Consider the following 17985-nt stretch of genomic DNA (forward strand, 5'->3'; position numbering starts at 1 on the left):
TGCTCCTAATCCAACTTTATCTATAATGGGCATTTTAATGTATTGCTCTTCGCATCTTCGAACATGGTCCACACATCCATTTGCATTTGGCAATGGAAAAACAGTAATCAAATTTGTCGGGTGACACGAGTTATTTTGTGCAATGTGAATATGTTATTTTGTGCATATGAGCCAGTCAATAACTCGGTTTTTAACTGTTTTTTCCAGTGAAATATGTATATGTAATACATATGCAGATGTGCAGAGTATAACTTGCTCTCCATTACCAGTATTATTATTGTTGAATGCGGGATGGGGATCACGAGAGGCAAAGGTGGGACACAATGCCCCTCCCCTTTTTTTGCAGAGTTTTATACAGCGCGAACTTGACCCGAATCGGGTACCAGAGCGCTTACATAGCACCAGTTACATTACATTCATTTTTTTTAGGCACAGGGAGATTAAGTGATTAGCCCAGAATCACAGGATGTTCAGCGTCATTGCCGAGACTCGAGCCCAGTTCCCCAGATTTGAGGTTGACCGCCATAGCCATTAGACCAACTCCTCTCCCATACTTTTCCCCTACTTCAACAGTCATAATAAATAGCATAATATGTTCTGCACATCTGCATATGTGCCTTAGGCATGACATTTTTTCATGTTTATTTGTTTAAAAAAACATATGTGTACCAAAACCAGGATGCAAAGGGTCAAGCTGGGCGTATAAACTACACCATTTAAGTATAAACAGCACAACACCCTGTTAAAGCAGTTTAGGGGAATAGGCACCCCATTTACTATCATGGCAATGTAAGTGGTTAGTGCTGTGTAGAGGAAAATGCAACAAACATTAAATTTTTGGGGGTAGTTTGAATCATTTTGATCCACTATGTGGCCTAATGGCTAGGGCTTCCAGCTATGGAAAAACAACAGAATGCAGAACAATGTCATACATTCACCCCAGTACAGAGATCTGGGCCTAAATCCATCGTTTTTTTGCTCACCATGCCATTCCAGTTTGAACCCAGCCATATGCAAATCAGTCTTGACCCTGTGCCTCATGGGAACAGTCCAGCCCGAACGGCCAAGCCAGATCCTCCCTGAACTGGATACAAGCATCCTAGGACTGGTTTCGGGGTTTCACCCCTCTTCAGCCCGGATAGCTTGATTCCAGTGGCATGGAGAGCATGGGACCCACGTCTGTGCATACCCATCTCACTCAGGGTGACAAATGCAAAAACAACAGTTGATGGACAGAATGCAAAACAATGTAATACATTCACCTCTGTACAGAGATCAGGGCCAAAATCCATCGTTTTTTTGAAGACATGGCTTGACAGTTCGGGCTGGACTGTTCCCATGAGGCACAGGGTCAGACTGATTTTCATATAGCCATGTCTGAACTGGGGTGGCGGAGTGAGCTAAAGAATGATGATGGATTAAACCCAGATCAGTTGACTGGGGGTGAGTGCTTGCAATGTTCAATACTCCGTCCATCATCCCCTTTGGTTTTGCCTTCCAGCTATGGAGCCTGGGGATTTAGGTTTGAATCTCGGCCTCCACATTGTATGATTGTAGGAAGATCACTTAATCTCCCTTTGCCTAAACATGTGGAATGTAATGTATGAATTGTATTTTTTTTTCATATTTATTTATTGATAAAAAGGAATTAATGATACATAGAAACAAGAATACATATACAATATTATAAAAATAACTTATGTTCATACAAAGTAATAATAATTCATACATAATAATAAAGAATAAGTAAAAGATAAATTATACAATATTACAGAGTAAGAAAAGGGAGTAATTTTAGTCCATAGATTAGAAAATAAGAGATATAAATCTTGTAGAGTAAAAGAGGAAAAGGAAAGGCAGTAAAGAGAACCTAAATGAATACACAAGAATTAGATAAATAACAAAGTATGAATATATATAAGTGAATATATATAAATTAGAGGGAAAAATAAATGTAAAGATAGAGGAAAGAAAAATATAGGGCTATATCATATGGTAAGAGTGGAAAGAAAAGAATTCAAGGATTGCAAAGAAAATTTCCTATTGATCCTGCAATAATACGTTCCTGAGAAGCAGTTTTAATCATTGCTACCATCCATTCTTCCGGCGTAGGAGGACTGGAAGATTTTCAATGTCGTAGGCTGCAGTTTTTAGCTGTGGAGAATGCAGTATGTAAAAGACGATGTTGCGGGCGTGTAATGGTAGCAAGAATTCTAAAATCATGTAATAAAATAATAGAAGCGGTAAGAGGAGTGTTAAGAGAAGAGATCAAGTCCTTCAGAGTGTTTCCTTCATATGTCTAAAAATTCAGCACAGAAGGGCAATCACAAAGAATGTGAGGGAGATCACAGTTAACACCAGAACACCTCCAACATTTAGAGTGTGGTAAAAGTCCTGCTCTTTGTAATTTCAGAGGTGCAGAGTGCCAATCGTGTAAGGTCTTAAAGAGGCAGAACTTCAAACAAGCCTCTCGGGTACCCTTGTCAAGGGCTTCTAGCATATCCGACCAGTCATCGTCTTCAATGATGATGTGTAGACGGTCCTGCCATTTGTCTTGAAGAGCTTTAAGAAGTGGTTGTGAATATAGATGATGACTCAAGACACCATACAGGCCTGATAACACCCCTGTATGCCGACTCCAAGTAAGAAAATAGTCTAAAATGGGTGACAAATTCAGAGACCAGGGAGGAGAACCAATACATCATTTGAGACAGCACTGTAGTTCTGAGTAACATGTGAGCTGATGCGGCGGGAGACTGAACTCTTCACTAAGTGAATCAAAGGATTTTAGTTCTCCATTTAGGATAAGTTGATCAATCATGAGTATTCCTCTTGATTCCCAACTAGACCATTGGAGTGCACAACCATTTATACAAATACTTTCATTACCCCAGAGTGGGGCTTTATAGTGTAGTCGATGGGCAACGTTGCCATGTTTGATAAGTAGCTTGCATTATTGGATGCGGGGGGGAGGAACGTGGAAGACGGGGTCCATAAAGGAAATCTATGCCGTAACTTCGATTAAGTAAAGAGTGTTCCGTTGCGACCCACTGTGGAGGATCTGTTGTACCAGGAAGTAAGTAAATTTAAAAGCAGCTAGACGAGGCCTTGTAGATCCCCAAACAATAGATCGAATTCGGGCATCTACTCTGTGAAGTGTAGATAAGGGAACAAGAACTGGGAGCATACCAAGTATATAGCTAACGCAAGACAAGGTGACCATCCTCACGGCCTGTTCCCTTCCCCACATAGAAAGACCCAAGTGAGACCATTTTGCAAAGTCAGTTTCCATTTGTGTTATAAGGGGTGTGATATTGTCTGTGATCATATTTGATAAGCCTTTGTAGACCAAAACTCCCAAATATTTTAATTGGGATGATTTCCAACAAAAGGGAAATCCATCAATTGATGCTTTATGGTACCAGGAGAAATCGTCAGAGCCTCACTTTTATCCCAGTTCATTTGTAACCGAAACTGTCGCAAAACCATCAATTATCTAAAATAAAGCTGGCAAAGAGTGAGGGAGCTCTTTTAACATGAGCAGAATATCATCAGTGTACGAGTCTAGTTTAGAAGTGCCTCCTGCTATATGTATGCCTTGGACATGAGGTGAATGCCGAATGAGTGAGGCAAGAGGCTCAATCGCAAGTGAGAATAAAAGGGGGGAAAGAGGGCAACCTTGTCAAGTACCTCTCTTAATTGGAAAGGGATCAGATGAAAACCCACCACAATTGACTTGGGCTGTCGGAGTATCATATAAGAGATGAACTTTAGAGATAAATTGATCACCTAGGACAAAGCGTTTCATAGCTGCAAAAAGATATTTCCAGTCAATGCGGTTGAATGCTTTTTCTGCATCCAGTGAAAGAGCCACAGCATCTTCTGTCATCTTATTTGCAGACCATAAAGTGTGAGCCAGGGTTCGGAGATGGTTCCTGGAAGAACAACCTGGGACAAAACCAACCTGTGAATGATGTATGAGAGAGGGAATGACTTAACATAGACGTGCCGCTAAAATACTAGCTAAAATGTTAACATCACTATTTATGAGGGAGATAGGTCGATAACTACTACAGAAAGTGGGTCCTTACCGGGTTTGCGAATAACCGCGATCAACGCTTTATTAGAAATAGGACCAAGTTACTGTGTTTGAACCGCCTCTTGAAAGGCAGTAAATAAAGTATCAACAGTATCTGCCCCGGTCCATTTATAAAATTCTGCAGGGAAACCGTCTTCTTCTGGAGATTTGTGATAAGGCAGTGTGGTGATGGCTACAGCAATTTCTTCTTTACTAATGTCACCATCAAGCAGGGCTCCACCTTCATCTGTGAGGCAGGGTAGGTTGATATCTGCTAGATATGAAACTAGCTGGTCCTCAGTTGCTGAAGTTTCAGGAGTATAACGTTTTTTATAGAAGGATGCAAAGGTGTTACAATGTCCTGTGGTTTAGTAAAAATATCACCCCTTTCCGAGCGTAAGGCACGAATCGCCATAGCTCTCCCACCTTGTTCAATTGTGCTGCTAGCAGACTACCTGCTTTTTCACCCTGCTCATAATGTCTACCCTTTAGGCACTGAAGAGCATACACTGCTTTGGAAGTATATAAGTTATTAAGCTCCAATTTAGCAAGTTCAAGTTTTCGATGGTTGGGTGATGTGGGATGGGATGTATGTAGATGCGTGAGGGAAGTTATTTGAGCCTATAATTCAGTACGACGTAAAGACTTAGACTTATTAGTTTCCGCAGCATCTCTCATCAACTAACCGCGAACGGTTGCTTTAGCGGCTGCCCAAACAACTCTGCCAGAAGTGACAGATGATGTGTTAGTAGTTAAGTAATCATAAATGTGCAAAAGGAGTAGAAGCTTACCTTTGGGAGAGCGATACCTTTGGATTTTCATACACCATGGCTTACGGCCTGTGGAAGCTAAAGTAATTTCTAGAGTAATAAGGATAGGGGCATGGTCTGATAGTGCGGCCTCCAGAATACAGGATTCAGTAGTGATTGCTACTAATGGATGCGAGATGAGAAAATAGTCTATCTTAGACTGTCAGCCGTGGGTGGAGGAGAGAAAGATATACGAGATGAGAAAATAGTCTATCTTAGACTGTGAGCCGTGGGTGGAGGAGAGAAAGGTATATTCCTGATCAGAAGGATGACAAAGACGCCAATGGTCCACTAGTCCATTATCTGATGTTATATCACCCAACAGGGCTCGGGCTCCCTCATTACACCTATCCAAGGGACCTGTTCTGTCAGTTATAGGATCTAGGGCAAGATTCCAGTCACCACCAATAATATAACTGGAAGACCCAATTTCTACCAGTAAACAATTCAGACTGAGAAAGAAAGCACGTTTGGCTCCTGTTGGAGCATAAACCTAGCCCACACAGAGGATCTTATCACCTACTTTCAGTTTTGCAAAGATATATCTGCCATCTGGATCAGTCCAAATCTTGATTATTGTAACAGGTAGGGATTTATGAAGAAGGAAAGCTACACCATATTTTCTTGGATGATTCTTGTTAGGAGGAAGGTGTGTCGTAATCCCGCAATGAATGACTTTTCCTACCCAATCTTGTCATAACTTAGAGGCTTCTAGAGCGTCCAAATGGGTTTCTTGTAAAAGAGCTATGTCAGGTTTTTTTCGTTTGAAGGTAGGAAAGTATTTTTTTACGCTTAATAAAGTGCGTAAGGCCATGAACATTCCACAATATAATGTGTACCGGATGGGAAGTAGAGGAAATATTTACAGCCATGTGCAGGTTAGTGGAGAAGATAAGTTAGATACAGGGAAATGAAGAAAGGAAAAAGGATCAATGTGGGAGAATGAAGAGTGATAAAAGTAAAGAACAAGGGTTCCAGGTAGAAGGAGAGAATAAATGTAAGTTACTTAGGAATATAGAGGAAAATTTAAAAAGGACCCAAATAGAAAAAATGAAAATGACACAAGGGCTAGGGAAGAAAAGAAAGAGAAGAGTAAGGGTAAAGATACTACACAGGGAAAAGGGGCAGTATAAGGGAGGTAGGACTGTACTCTGCGTGTCCTGGCTTTCGGGCTATACGCATCGGGGGGAGTCCGCACAGTGAGAGGCATAGAAAGAGTGAATGGCTATGGCAAGTACCAAACAGTATAAGAAAGATTTGAAACATTATGGATATAAGTGAATAATTAAATATTATAGTGTAAGATACGGTATAAGAAGATAAGGAAAGAGGTAAAGAAGAGTCTTGGAAGATGTAAGTATTAAATATAACCATTACGTGACTTAATAACAATTAAATAGGATAAAAAGGAAATTATTGAATATTGTAACAGTTGAATCTTATTAGAGTTAATTAATGTAAGGTATAACATATCAAACAACTCATACAATTATTGAGCAAATTTGTCTCAAATATAAGCAGCAATAAAAATAAGGACATATGAAAAAGGATATAAATAATACTGAAAGAATAAAAGCATAAAGAATATCTGTTTCTAAGTAGTGTGTCTCAGGAGAAATCTGAAGAAGGAAGAAAAAACTGAATCTTTTTTAATTTGAGGTGAAATCTAAGTTAGGAATAATTAAACAGCATGTAAATAACATTTAATAACAATGTAAACCTCAGCCTAGTTAAAGCACAACATATCTAAAGAATAAAATCAATATACAATAAGATGAAGAAATGATAGAAAAATATTTATAAAGAGTATAATGCATAACTTTTGAGGCATTAAGTCATATGTGTAATACATTTCTTCATGAAGAATATATCAAAGAATTGTAATATAAATAACAGTGCCATCAGATAAAGACTTTATAACATAGTGAACATGAGCACAAGTAAACCATACTATATATACATTTTAGAGGAGGAGGGAGAAAAGATGAAAAATTGAAAATTAAAATGGATTAGAAAATATAGTATACAATTTGTACAGCAAGTAATGTACAATTGGGTAAATAAATAAGTAGATACTCATCAGGTCAGGCCTTTTACAGGTAGTAGTATATGCCTATTTTATCTATTCTTCAAGATATCAATAATAAAGTAGTAGATCAAGTTCATGGAACAGCGTTGTCAAGTGATGGAAGAGGTTTAATTGGCGAGCGTGATTTGTCTCTGTCTCTCTCTTACGCGAGAGCAGCTACTGCTTGTAGGGCTTGAGCACGGTCACCAAACGAGCGTATATTTCTATCTGGATCTCTTCCTCTGCTTTGAGAAGAAACTGGGTTACACTGGATATCAGGGGTTTTTGGTTGTTGATGGAGAAATGCAGATTGGACATCAGATAGGGAATTAGTATATTCCATTTGTTCGGGAGAAACATTGTCCAGGAAGTGTCGAAGGTCATCTGGATTGAAGAAGTCTTTTGATATGCCATCCTTGGTGATTCACAGCTGTGCTGGTTCAAAAAGACCATATTTAATGTCGAACTGACGTAGGCGAGGCCAGAAAGAGAGAAAGGCTTTGCGACGGTCATTCGTTTCTCTGGAAAAATCTGAAGCTACTCAAATCTCATGACTGTCAAAAATATATGGACCATGCGTATGTGCTGCTGTAATTAATTGCCGAGCTTGTTTGTGCCACAAAAAACATACAATAAGTGTACGTGGCTCCATATTCTTTCCCACTTTAGGGGGATCAATACGATGTCCTCTCTGCATTTCTAATGGTGGGTCGAAAGTGAGGCCTGTATTTTCAGAAGAGTTACTTTTAGAAAGTATTTAGTATCTGATTCTTCTATTCCTTCCGGAAATTCAAAGAAGCGCACATTATCCAGGCGATTTCTATCTTCCAAATCAATCAATTTGCTTCTTAGGAAGAGAAGTTCTTGGTCTCTGTTTGGTATATTTTGGAGACAATTCTCAACTGTGGTTACACGATCGGTGAGACTATCAAGCCGCTTTTGGAATCCTTCAATATCAGCACATATGGATTTAGTCTCTGTCATAAGAGCAGAGATAGATGTCTCCGTTCCATCCAAACGTTGTCCAACAGCAGTAATCTCTTGAAGTATTCGTTCCATAGTAGGGTCTGATATAGTCGCCATCATAGAGTTAGATGACTTTTGAGCTGCTACGACAGTATTGCTCGTTTCTGAGGCAGAACGACTCTGGCTTAATATCTCAGAATAAGAGGGTTGTTTGGAAGATTTACTAGCTGATTTACCAGAAGGCATTCCAGGCCGTCGCTGTGTAAAAGTCGTACTCTGGTAATTTGCTTCCTCACAGCTACGTAGGTCTCCGAAATAAGACTTTTTGCACCAAGATAAAGGCATCACCACTTTGTCAGTCATTTGATATTAACACACACAAAACGTCTTTAGGTGGTATTAGGAGGAAAAAGGAGGAAAAAGCGGTGCTTGTAAGTCAGTATTACTAAAAGCACGGACTCTTTAAACCGTTCCCCAAAATAATGTTCATTTCACCATTGCCTCCTAGCTAGGTTTGTGGCGTGTATAAACACCAAAGCACGCATTCATTTGTTGACCCAACCAAGTTTGAGGATTCAAGTCACTGTGTTTTAGATTTCACGCTTTTCCAATGGGCCTGATGAGGTACATCTGATTTATGCTGACCCAGTTCCCAAGCTCCTTTAATTTAGAGGTTGTTCAGAGAAACAGAACTCCGTTATTGTTTCTTGAGCACCCAGACTGAATGAAATGTGAGCTTGTTGTGCAGCAGTCTTTGTCTTAGCATAGTTACATTACAGAACATACTGTATTACAAATACCTGCAACTGCATGTAGATGACACACGGGTTATCTTCATCATCTCATACTGTCAGAATTCTTAGACATCAAACTGTCACCATGACAGCCCAAACAATATCCTGGCAATCACTTAGTGAAGGATTTCCCACAATGTTCCCAAGCTGAATCTTAAAAAAACTGAGGTCCTGCTTAGCCCCCTCTTTATTGAGCAATAAAACAAGAGCTTCTAGTCCTATCAGTGGGTCCTCGAGCTACTCCTGTTAATGCTGTAAGCAGTTTAGGGAGTCACAGCCACTGGAACTTCAGATGGCAAAAGGCAACAAATAATTGTGTCCTTCAGCTCAAAGTTCTAAAGAAACTTCTTCCTTTTCTGGAACCTCACTTCCATTTATCGGTTGTTAATGTATTGATCCAGTCAAGACTGGGCTGTTCTAATCTAGCATACTTGGCTCCTTCTAACAACATATTCAAGTTATTCAATTTGTGCAAAACGCAGAAGCTCACCTTATGGCCCCCAGGTGGAACCATGTTACGGACATCTTAAGATCCGTTCACTGGCCAGCTGTATGTCACAGGATCGCTTTCAGTTCCATGATGTTTTTTGCGCAATTTGGAACTCACTGCCTCTACCCCTATAATCTGAAACCTTCAGACAACAATTGATAGCCTGCATTTTTAATCAGTAAATGACTATAACCACAAGTGTTGTTACTAGACTGTGTTACTGCTAAAGCGTCAAGAGCCTAATGCGTACCAGTGGTTTAAAAATACCCCATTCATAACATGACATAACATAATGCAGCGTAGCGTACCATAACATAACATAATGTAGCATAGCATGAAATGACGTAACGTAACATAACATAGCATAGCATAACATAACTCAAAGCACTCATCTGCACGTGGCACTTGGGCACTCTCTAGAGAACTTGTTAAGGCATGTCCTTTACCATGAATCCTTAAATGTATGACATCATCACACTCCTGGGGTCTTACTCAGGCATAGCATGTGGTCAGTGATCGGTCAATGCTGCAAATCTGGCGTATGCAAGGGACATGTGTGTCACATCCTAAAAATCCCACATTCAACATTCTCTGAATTCCTACTAAGAACACTTGATTGAAAAGTGGTCCTGCAAAGCCCTGATCCCTCCCACAATGAAGTCTGCACATTACATAGATCTTAACTCAGTCCCAGCTGTTTGCATATTGATGAGTTTCTGAAGCAAGGCTGCATGGCCCCATTAAGCAAGGGAACCACATTTAAAACATCCCATCGCATAACTTTAATAACAATGTCTTCAAGACAATGTTATTAAAGCTATGTGATGGGATTTATTGTGTGCTTTTTATATTTAACTTTGCATCAGCAAATTGGTCGGGACAGAAGAGAGAATAGCTTTATTGAAACTTGCATTAAACAAACAGCAGTGGTGATTTTAGATATGCGCATGTCCATAACCAGAAAGTAACATCAAGCAACAAACCTCAACAAATCTTACGTAAGGGCATGCTAAACTCTGTTTGTACGACCATAGGCAGATGCATTACAACATGCTGGTGTCCTTGGTGCGACTGTGTGTACCCAACAGCTGATAAAGTAGTATATGAATTTCTGGAGAAGTCATAGATTTATTCTTCCATGACACAGTCATGCTTGTGCATCTGCAAAAACTGCCAATACAGAAAAAATAATGCTGAAATGTAGGTTATGTGTTAATATTTTAGGAACGACCAAACAGGATTTTAAACACTGGTGCCCAGAGACGTTTCAAGGCATGGGCAAAGTGCTCTGGCCCAGGGCCCCTAGCCATTCAGGGAGCCCCCTGATAGAGCCAGCTCTGTTCTGCAGCCCTTGAATAATTCTTAAATAGATTGTTTCATATGCTGTTTTTCTTTAATTTATTTTTAATGTGGGTGAGGTGTAAGGGTCTATTACAGACATTTTGGAGAGAAATTTTGCGTTTATGTTTCAAGCAACATCCATAAAAACGGTTCTGTTAGATTAAAACAGCACCGCACATATTAGAAATGGGAGAGTGTCACAGAGATTATTTGCAGTAATATTAGTGAGCCTTTGTTGTTTTACAATATTGAAACACATTACTGTCCCTGAATAGTAGATGGAAACACACTTAAAATTTGGACAAGTGTGCCTGTGCACGGTCAGTGACCTGGCCAAAGAGGGCATGAAAGAGCTGAAACTGGATCATAAAATCAAAGCTGTTCCGAACGGAGACCCAAAAATATGTTTTGTCCGAGGGCCCCCAAAATCTGTAAGATGTCCCTGTTGGTACCCTTGGTATCCACACGTTCTCTGTAGGCCAATGCATTACTTTTGCAATGCCTTGGCTCAGCAGCCTGTGTTTAGGGCCTATGACATGGATGTATATATGTGTATGCATGGCCAGCAGATTTAACAAAACTAAGCCTCGGAGACAAAAAACACAAAGGCCCATAAGACCCTTTTTGTAGAGCTGTGCTGAAAGTACAAAAACTGAAAGAGCCCGTTGTAGGGTTGTATGTTTAACAAACAGTACCCACCAGTCCTGGAAATGTATGTTCATATGAGGCAGTGCATTTCAGCATGCTTCCTGTTGCATCCCACTTAAGGTCTATGGCCTGCTGAACCTCTGTGCCCTGTAGAGACTCTTTAACCCTAAACAAACTCCTGTCCTGTTTAAGGAGGTATTCATTCAAACATTAGTGAGAAGCTAACAGAGGGATGCTCTGCACAGTAGTCTGAACCGGTAAGAGTCACACGTTGGAAAGCCTGCAGCAACTGGCGAGGCTGTGGTAGGCTAACACATGTACTAGACCCTGTGTCACAACAATTCTGAACCAGACCCATTGTCTTTTTTTCTAGTTTTTTGCATAGACATATACTTACATTACTTGCTACACCTGCCACTGGTCACCCCCTGATGAACTAAAGAAATAATCCTAGATTTCACCTATGGGCTTTACTCCTCTTAAGGGCCTTATGCAGGGGATAGCTGGGAAAGGTCATCTAAGCTGTTTGTTCAAGCACTCAACTATTTAACTACAGGATGCGGCTGAGATCTGTAATATTCCACACTGGAATGCAACGCCTTCATAATTACAAGGTGTTTGTAGGATGCCTTTAGACTTAGCCATGAGCTTGTAGAATTAGGGATTTGGTGTAGGGCAGGAATGCACCGTACTCATGCAATACGGTGCATTCCTGACCTTTCTCCCTGCGCTGGTGCCGTTTCGGCTGTCTAGTGTTGGTGCAGGTACCCTTGCACCATAGTACAAGGGTGCCTGTGTTGTCGGCAGGATAGTTTTTGTGCAGGAAGGGGCATCTCCTTGTACAGAAACAAACGTTAAGAGGCGTTTTCCTCTTTCTATGTGGGCTGCAGAATTTGCGTTGCTTTGCCTTACTCCATATCCCTGAGGCCATTCAAAGCCAAGCATAGTGGCCTCATAGACATGAGTTTGTAATCTGCGCTGCCGGAGCGTCACAAGGTGGTGCAGGGAGCTAATAAATGTGCCCCTACATATTTATAGAATGTTACTGGATTGTGCAACCATTCGGCCTATGACGAGACTCATCATGAATACTAGGGGCTGTATGAAACCTAATGCACCAGGGACCCAACAGGTATTTGAACCCAACCCTTTTTGCGCCTCCGAGGCATTCTGTTATTACAGAAGGGGTTACATGAATTTGAAGGAACTGATAATAAGGACTACAGTATTTATCACTATGATCCTGGAAACATTGTGCTGATTCAATGGAAAAAGGGCCTCCTTCCACATCCTGATTAAATCAAATAAGCAAATATGATCATGTCGTCGCGTGTGCATGAATGTGTCAACCTTTATTATAAAACCAATCCATCTGCATCCAGCACAGCACTGCCTTAAGGCAAAGAACAGGCTCCAGCAACCACCCATGCTGAGTAGGCACCTGCAGTTTGTCCTACTTTAATTGGAAGCCCTGTTTATGATACAGTCAGAGCAGCAGTTCTTAACCGGGACCCCTCGGGGTGCGCTACACATACTCAGGGGGTGCGCAACTCTTTAGAAAGGGAAATAATATTAACAGGTTAATAAGATGCACATAAATAAAGAAGCGAAATGTAAAACTGAACATTTTAAAAAGTTACATAAATGTGAAGTAATTTGAAATTGGAGGCTGAAAAGTTAAGACGCTGTCCTCCGATTGATTTGAGGGAGAAGTGAAAATGCTTCCATCAGACTAGTATGGGCAATGGGTAGCCTCAGATGAATTTAGAAAAGCCCCAAACTTCTCCTTAAAATGAAAATTTTGATTTTTTTTTTATTTGTTCGCAAATTAACAAAAATATTTTATCATTTGTGGGTTTGATGAATTCTTGTTTCTTTATTTTTATGTCGGTTTGAAATTCCAATGATCGAAATTGCATATGTCAGGATCCCCGGCTTCCAGTAATAACTCAGCGGGAGTTCCTGGATTCCAATAATGATTCAGTGGTGTTCGCCGGATTTTAGTACTTATTAAGTGGGGGATCCACAGAAGTCAGAAGGTTAAGAACCACTGCAGTTGTGCATCTCTTTGTTTGAAGAAGAATCCGAGTTGATTGCTGGTAACATATTTAAGTTAACACAAAAGAGAGTAATTTCTGAAGGGGTGGTTTAATTAGAGTCCATCTGTACATTCTAATAACTTCTGAAGGAATGCAAGCATGCACTTGAAGAAGTCACTTCACTTTCCACTGTCACATGACTGGAGTTGATCTTCTTTATTGTGGCTGAGTTTCTTTGACACTTGCTTCTAGTTTGGGATGGGGGACATCAATCACATGAGGTCATAGCTCTAGTGGGAGAAACTGTCAGCTCCCACCCTCGGTCACCACACAAACCATAAAGGGTCTGTCAGGAACTGGGATCGGAGTGAGATGCCAAGGTGAAATCTTCCATACACTTTCTTTGATGGGTAATCGTCAGGCAGGGATGGCATATACAGGAATGAAAGACTGTAGGGTGTAGGTGTTAGCACCACACATAACTGGAATTGAGAGCCAAAATCTGATTTTTATTCCTTATTACAAATGATAATGCCTTTATGGCACTAGCAGTGGCTTCACTGAGATGTATGCCACACTCCCTGTGGGCTGGTATCAGGGCCGGACTGGGAACAGCAACCAGCCCTGGCAGGTTGTTCTCGACCGGCCCTTGGGGCTGGGAGGGTTTAGCACCACTCCTGCTTTTCTTACAGAGGGCCGATTTTGCAGCAGCCTGTAAGAAATGCGGCTCACTGCGGCAATAAAACCAGGCCCCACCCCTCCGGCCCACTGGGGGAAATGCCCAGTGCCTGCTACGGCCAGTCCAGCCCTGGCTGGAATACCTGGACAGTCAGACAGACTGAAGCTTCCATCCTTCGGCCCATCCATACTGCCACAGATAAAGGACGCCACAACATCACTCTCCTCAGACCTGATTACATTGCATGTAGGTCGGGGAGCAAAGTTGCACACCAAGACACTGACAAACAATAAGTTTAACTCAATTAATGTGTACCAGTGAAAAGAAATACAAATAATGAAATACCAAGTCTAATGTTGATCAGTGGGCCTAGGAGAAGTCATATCACCTGTGTCAAACGCGCTCCAGCCCTGCTGTCAAACAGCCTTTTGAAACTAGTACCGGTTGCTTCAACAGTTGCATCATGAGTTCAATGTTCAAAGGAGTTTGAGAAAAGGTTAGCACACAAAAAGTACAACTAAACAACAGAAACAGCTTTGTTAGGACTCCTTGAGTCAGCAAGCCATTGCTCTTGCAAAGACATGAGTTTTCTAGGATTTAGAGACAACAATCTTAGGTATAAGAAAATTGGACTTCAGCCACAACAGGGCAAATATATGGACCGAAACAATAGTTTGTGAAGTTTGCACAGTTTGTATCAGTGGAGCTTGGCGCAAGGCGCGGACAGGGCGAAGAGCAGGGAACATTCACTGCAATGCATGGCATCCCCTGAAAACACCGGCTATTTGAAGATAAGAAAATATACACAATACGAATATTTTTATGCGAAATCCTTTCATATCCAATCTGTCAGTTCCCTATAAAAATCCACAAAGTCGTCTCCAACCTGACATCTGAAAATTTAGACTTGAGGTCATTTTATATCTTACTTGGTGTTCTTTATAAAAACCAAACCACCAAAGTCTGGTAGTCCCACAAAAATTAATATGTCAGTGTAAATATTACATCAACAGGTTTTGCTGTCTCGCTTTCAAGTGTGCAGTGGACCTTCTTCAGAACCTTGCAAGGGAAAATCATCAGTGTCTTTGGTTGAATTGTTTGGTGCTACTCCATGGCCTTAGTCTAGAAAGCGAATGCATTGTTGAAGTAATCTTAAGCTTTGATGATTCTTCTCCCTGATGAGTTGTCCTGTCTCAAGCCTAAAGTGACCTCGGTGAGAATGATGGAGTCAGTCTACATGCATTCAGTATAAATCTTCAATAGTTAACAGCTTAACAGTCTGGGAAGTAAATCATTTTGCTATTTTAATGGATGGATTAAACTCAGACCAAGGGATATGTCTCATTATTAATGAGATTCACCTTTTGTTTTGAACACGTCCCAAACTAAAATAAAAAGAAGGTGTACTGTGATGAAAGTTGCAGAGACAGTTACAAAATACATTGTGCACCTAAACATCATGCTTGGAACTGATGTAGGTTTTATTGGATTTTGTTTTCTTGAGACAACTTCTACTGGATATTGATTTGAAGGTGTCTACAGCTAGATGAGATTATTTTTTGTTTTTTACTGTTCATTTTGGGCCATGTGTGAATTTATCACGACAGGGGAGCAAGTCTTGTCCACTTGCTCTAACTGTTTTGAGGGCCTTTTTATACAGCCGTCCCTTGTCAGCAAACGCCCAGAGGTCTTTGTAAACTCATCCCGAGTGAGAGCAGTAGAATTTAATCCTATGGACTATGGATTATGGCCTGTTTGTGATTAATACTTTGTCCAAATCCGGGTACTTCTCTCCTCAATCTGATTTCACCAGCCTATCGGAATACAGACTAAGAGGGTTAGCACACAGCTATTTTTCTAGAGTTCCTGCTGGGCGGCAGAGATGGCCAGGGGAAACACGAAGGGTCGTGCACAGATGATATGGTCTGTAACTGGCCTTGACTCAATGTGAGTTGACTAAATTGGATTGTGAAAAAAACATCATGTACCAAAGATATAACATACCTTCTTTATCCAACATGGCTACCATTTGCATATACTTCCTCTTCCGGGATATGAGTCATTGTGGTGGTATAGGAGGCAAAAGTCCCATTAATTCTGTGCCTAGCAACATTGCTTGTTGGGGGGCCTACCTTGCTCTTGTGCACTTCACACCCAGCCTGCCCGCACTGTGCAAAACTTTCTTTTTTTTTTCCCTTGTTCCCTCCTTGAATTCTCCAATGTTTGTGCTTGTATATTTCTTGGAATTTGTCCCGCTGGAATGCATTCTACTAGTGACTCGCCACTTTGCTGCACTGAGTTAAATGCATTCTGTGTCTGCTTCTTAGCCTCTTGACAGAAGTGAGCACAATCCTGGTGTGAATAGAATTGTGTGCTCAAAAATGCTTTCCTCATCCAGTGGGCAGCATCTGATTACCCTAAACACCTCCCGTGTTTTGATTCTCTATTCCTTGATACCCAGTGTCAGTCCCAGATGTTGCAGGTAACTGGGAGGCCTGGGGTAAGTAGCAGGGCCTGTCTGCCCTTATGGTTTGCTTCTTATCTGACACAACCTTCTTGATCTCTTCAATAATGATTTTTAATCAATAAGTAAATTTGTAGAGCGCCAGAGTATCCAGGCGCTACCAGGCGTCAACTCTGTGATTAATAAGTACCTGTGAGATCTCGTTTCCAAGAGGCTACATGTTGACTCCATGCTGGCTCTGACCCTTGAAATGGCAGAACTAAATTTGTTGGCCATGGGATTAATTTCAGTAGGAATCTTAATGTATATGAACAGTATTTTACCACTAACCTTCTATCACATTGTGTAAAATAACTGAAATCCTTCAATATGTGCTGTTATTTGTGAAGGTGTAAGCATGTTATTTAATTGACTTTTTAAGGATGAGAAAGTTAGTAATGGCCTTCACTATGGCCTAAACTAGGATCAAGCACATTTCTTACCACATGCATAGTTAACTGTAAGATATTTCTTCACTCCAGGAAGACATGGACTCCCAAAATGTTGGTCGTTGACTGTGATCTTGCACCTCTGCTTGCCGTAGCACCTCTTCGATAGGACTTCTAATGCCGAATGGGACCAGCAGTCTGAAAGACAACAAAATCAATGTTAGATCCTATATGGAATCTAGCATAGAACGTTCTCTCCTATAGTGGCCTTCTGTGGCAAGCGGTGAAAGTGAATACTGTAAAGAAATTCAGTGGCACTGGCTTGAAGGCTTACATTGGTAATTAGCAGGACACGCTGCTGCAGGAGATGCTCCACATCAGCCATTGAGAACAGATGGAAATTGGTGGTGAACAAAGAGATCATTTAAATTAAGGAGTAGATATTCCCATTCTATCATTTTATCTTGGTTTTTGTATTGTGTTTATAGATCTCTCAGGCTGCCCCTAGCCACTTAACAGTTTTTAAAACTATAAAGTAAAACAAAAATACAACTGTGTGACCTTCAATGTTTAGAGGCGCTGAACACACAAACTACTCTGCTATAATGCAGAGTGGGACCTTTGGGCATTTATCCCTTTGCTGAATTTCTAAAGGTTTGTTTCTCACCATGAATGTAGTGAGAGAGGCTTTCTCTGTTAAACTTGTACGAGCAAGGACCGCAATCCATGGTGTTAGTCCTTTGCGACACCGTCACAGGTTCACAGTCCAGTTTAGCAATGCATGTGGATGACTTGTGATGGAATGTTCTAAACATTGGCCCTGTTGAGGCCAGCCTATGGATCTAGGGGTCATCACTTCTTGAATGTCAAACAATTGCAGATGAAATCTATGCAGAGCCTTTACATCTCTTTTAGTGAAAAAGCCCTGCATACACAACACTTCTAGTTATTAATTTCACGTTGTAAAGAACCTCTGCTGATTTATTTCTTGCCAGCATGACAACGTTTTTAATAGAAAATGAAAAAAACTATTACATTGTAGTAATAGAATTGTTTTAAATATGACAAAAAGCTCAAACAAGGAAAACAGTAGTAAGGAAGGCAATTCAAAAATAAGCTCCGACCTTCAGCCTTAATATACAATTTTAGGGTGAGGTGGAGGTAAGTGTCCCTAGGAAGAC

General features: G+C 40.8%; 1 protein-coding gene across 2 annotated transcripts in view; it reads right to left on the reverse strand.

Moving 5' to 3' along the window:
• EVA1C (eva-1 homolog C) overlaps nt 1–17985 on the reverse strand; it is a 352894-nt gene that overhangs the window by 27469 nt on the left and 307440 nt on the right. For both annotated transcript variants that reach the window (XM_085623116.1, XM_085623117.1), the window contains exon 5: nt 16859–17002. In XM_085623116.1, the coding sequence (XP_085479242.1) occupies nt 16859–17002 (144 nt within the window). The remainder of the gene's footprint in view (nt 1–16858; nt 17003–17985) is intronic.

This window comes from Triturus cristatus, chromosome 8, assembly GCF_964204655.1.
Source record: "Triturus cristatus chromosome 8, aTriCri1.1, whole genome shotgun sequence".
NCBI lineage: Eukaryota > Metazoa > Chordata > Amphibia > Caudata > Salamandridae > Triturus > Triturus cristatus.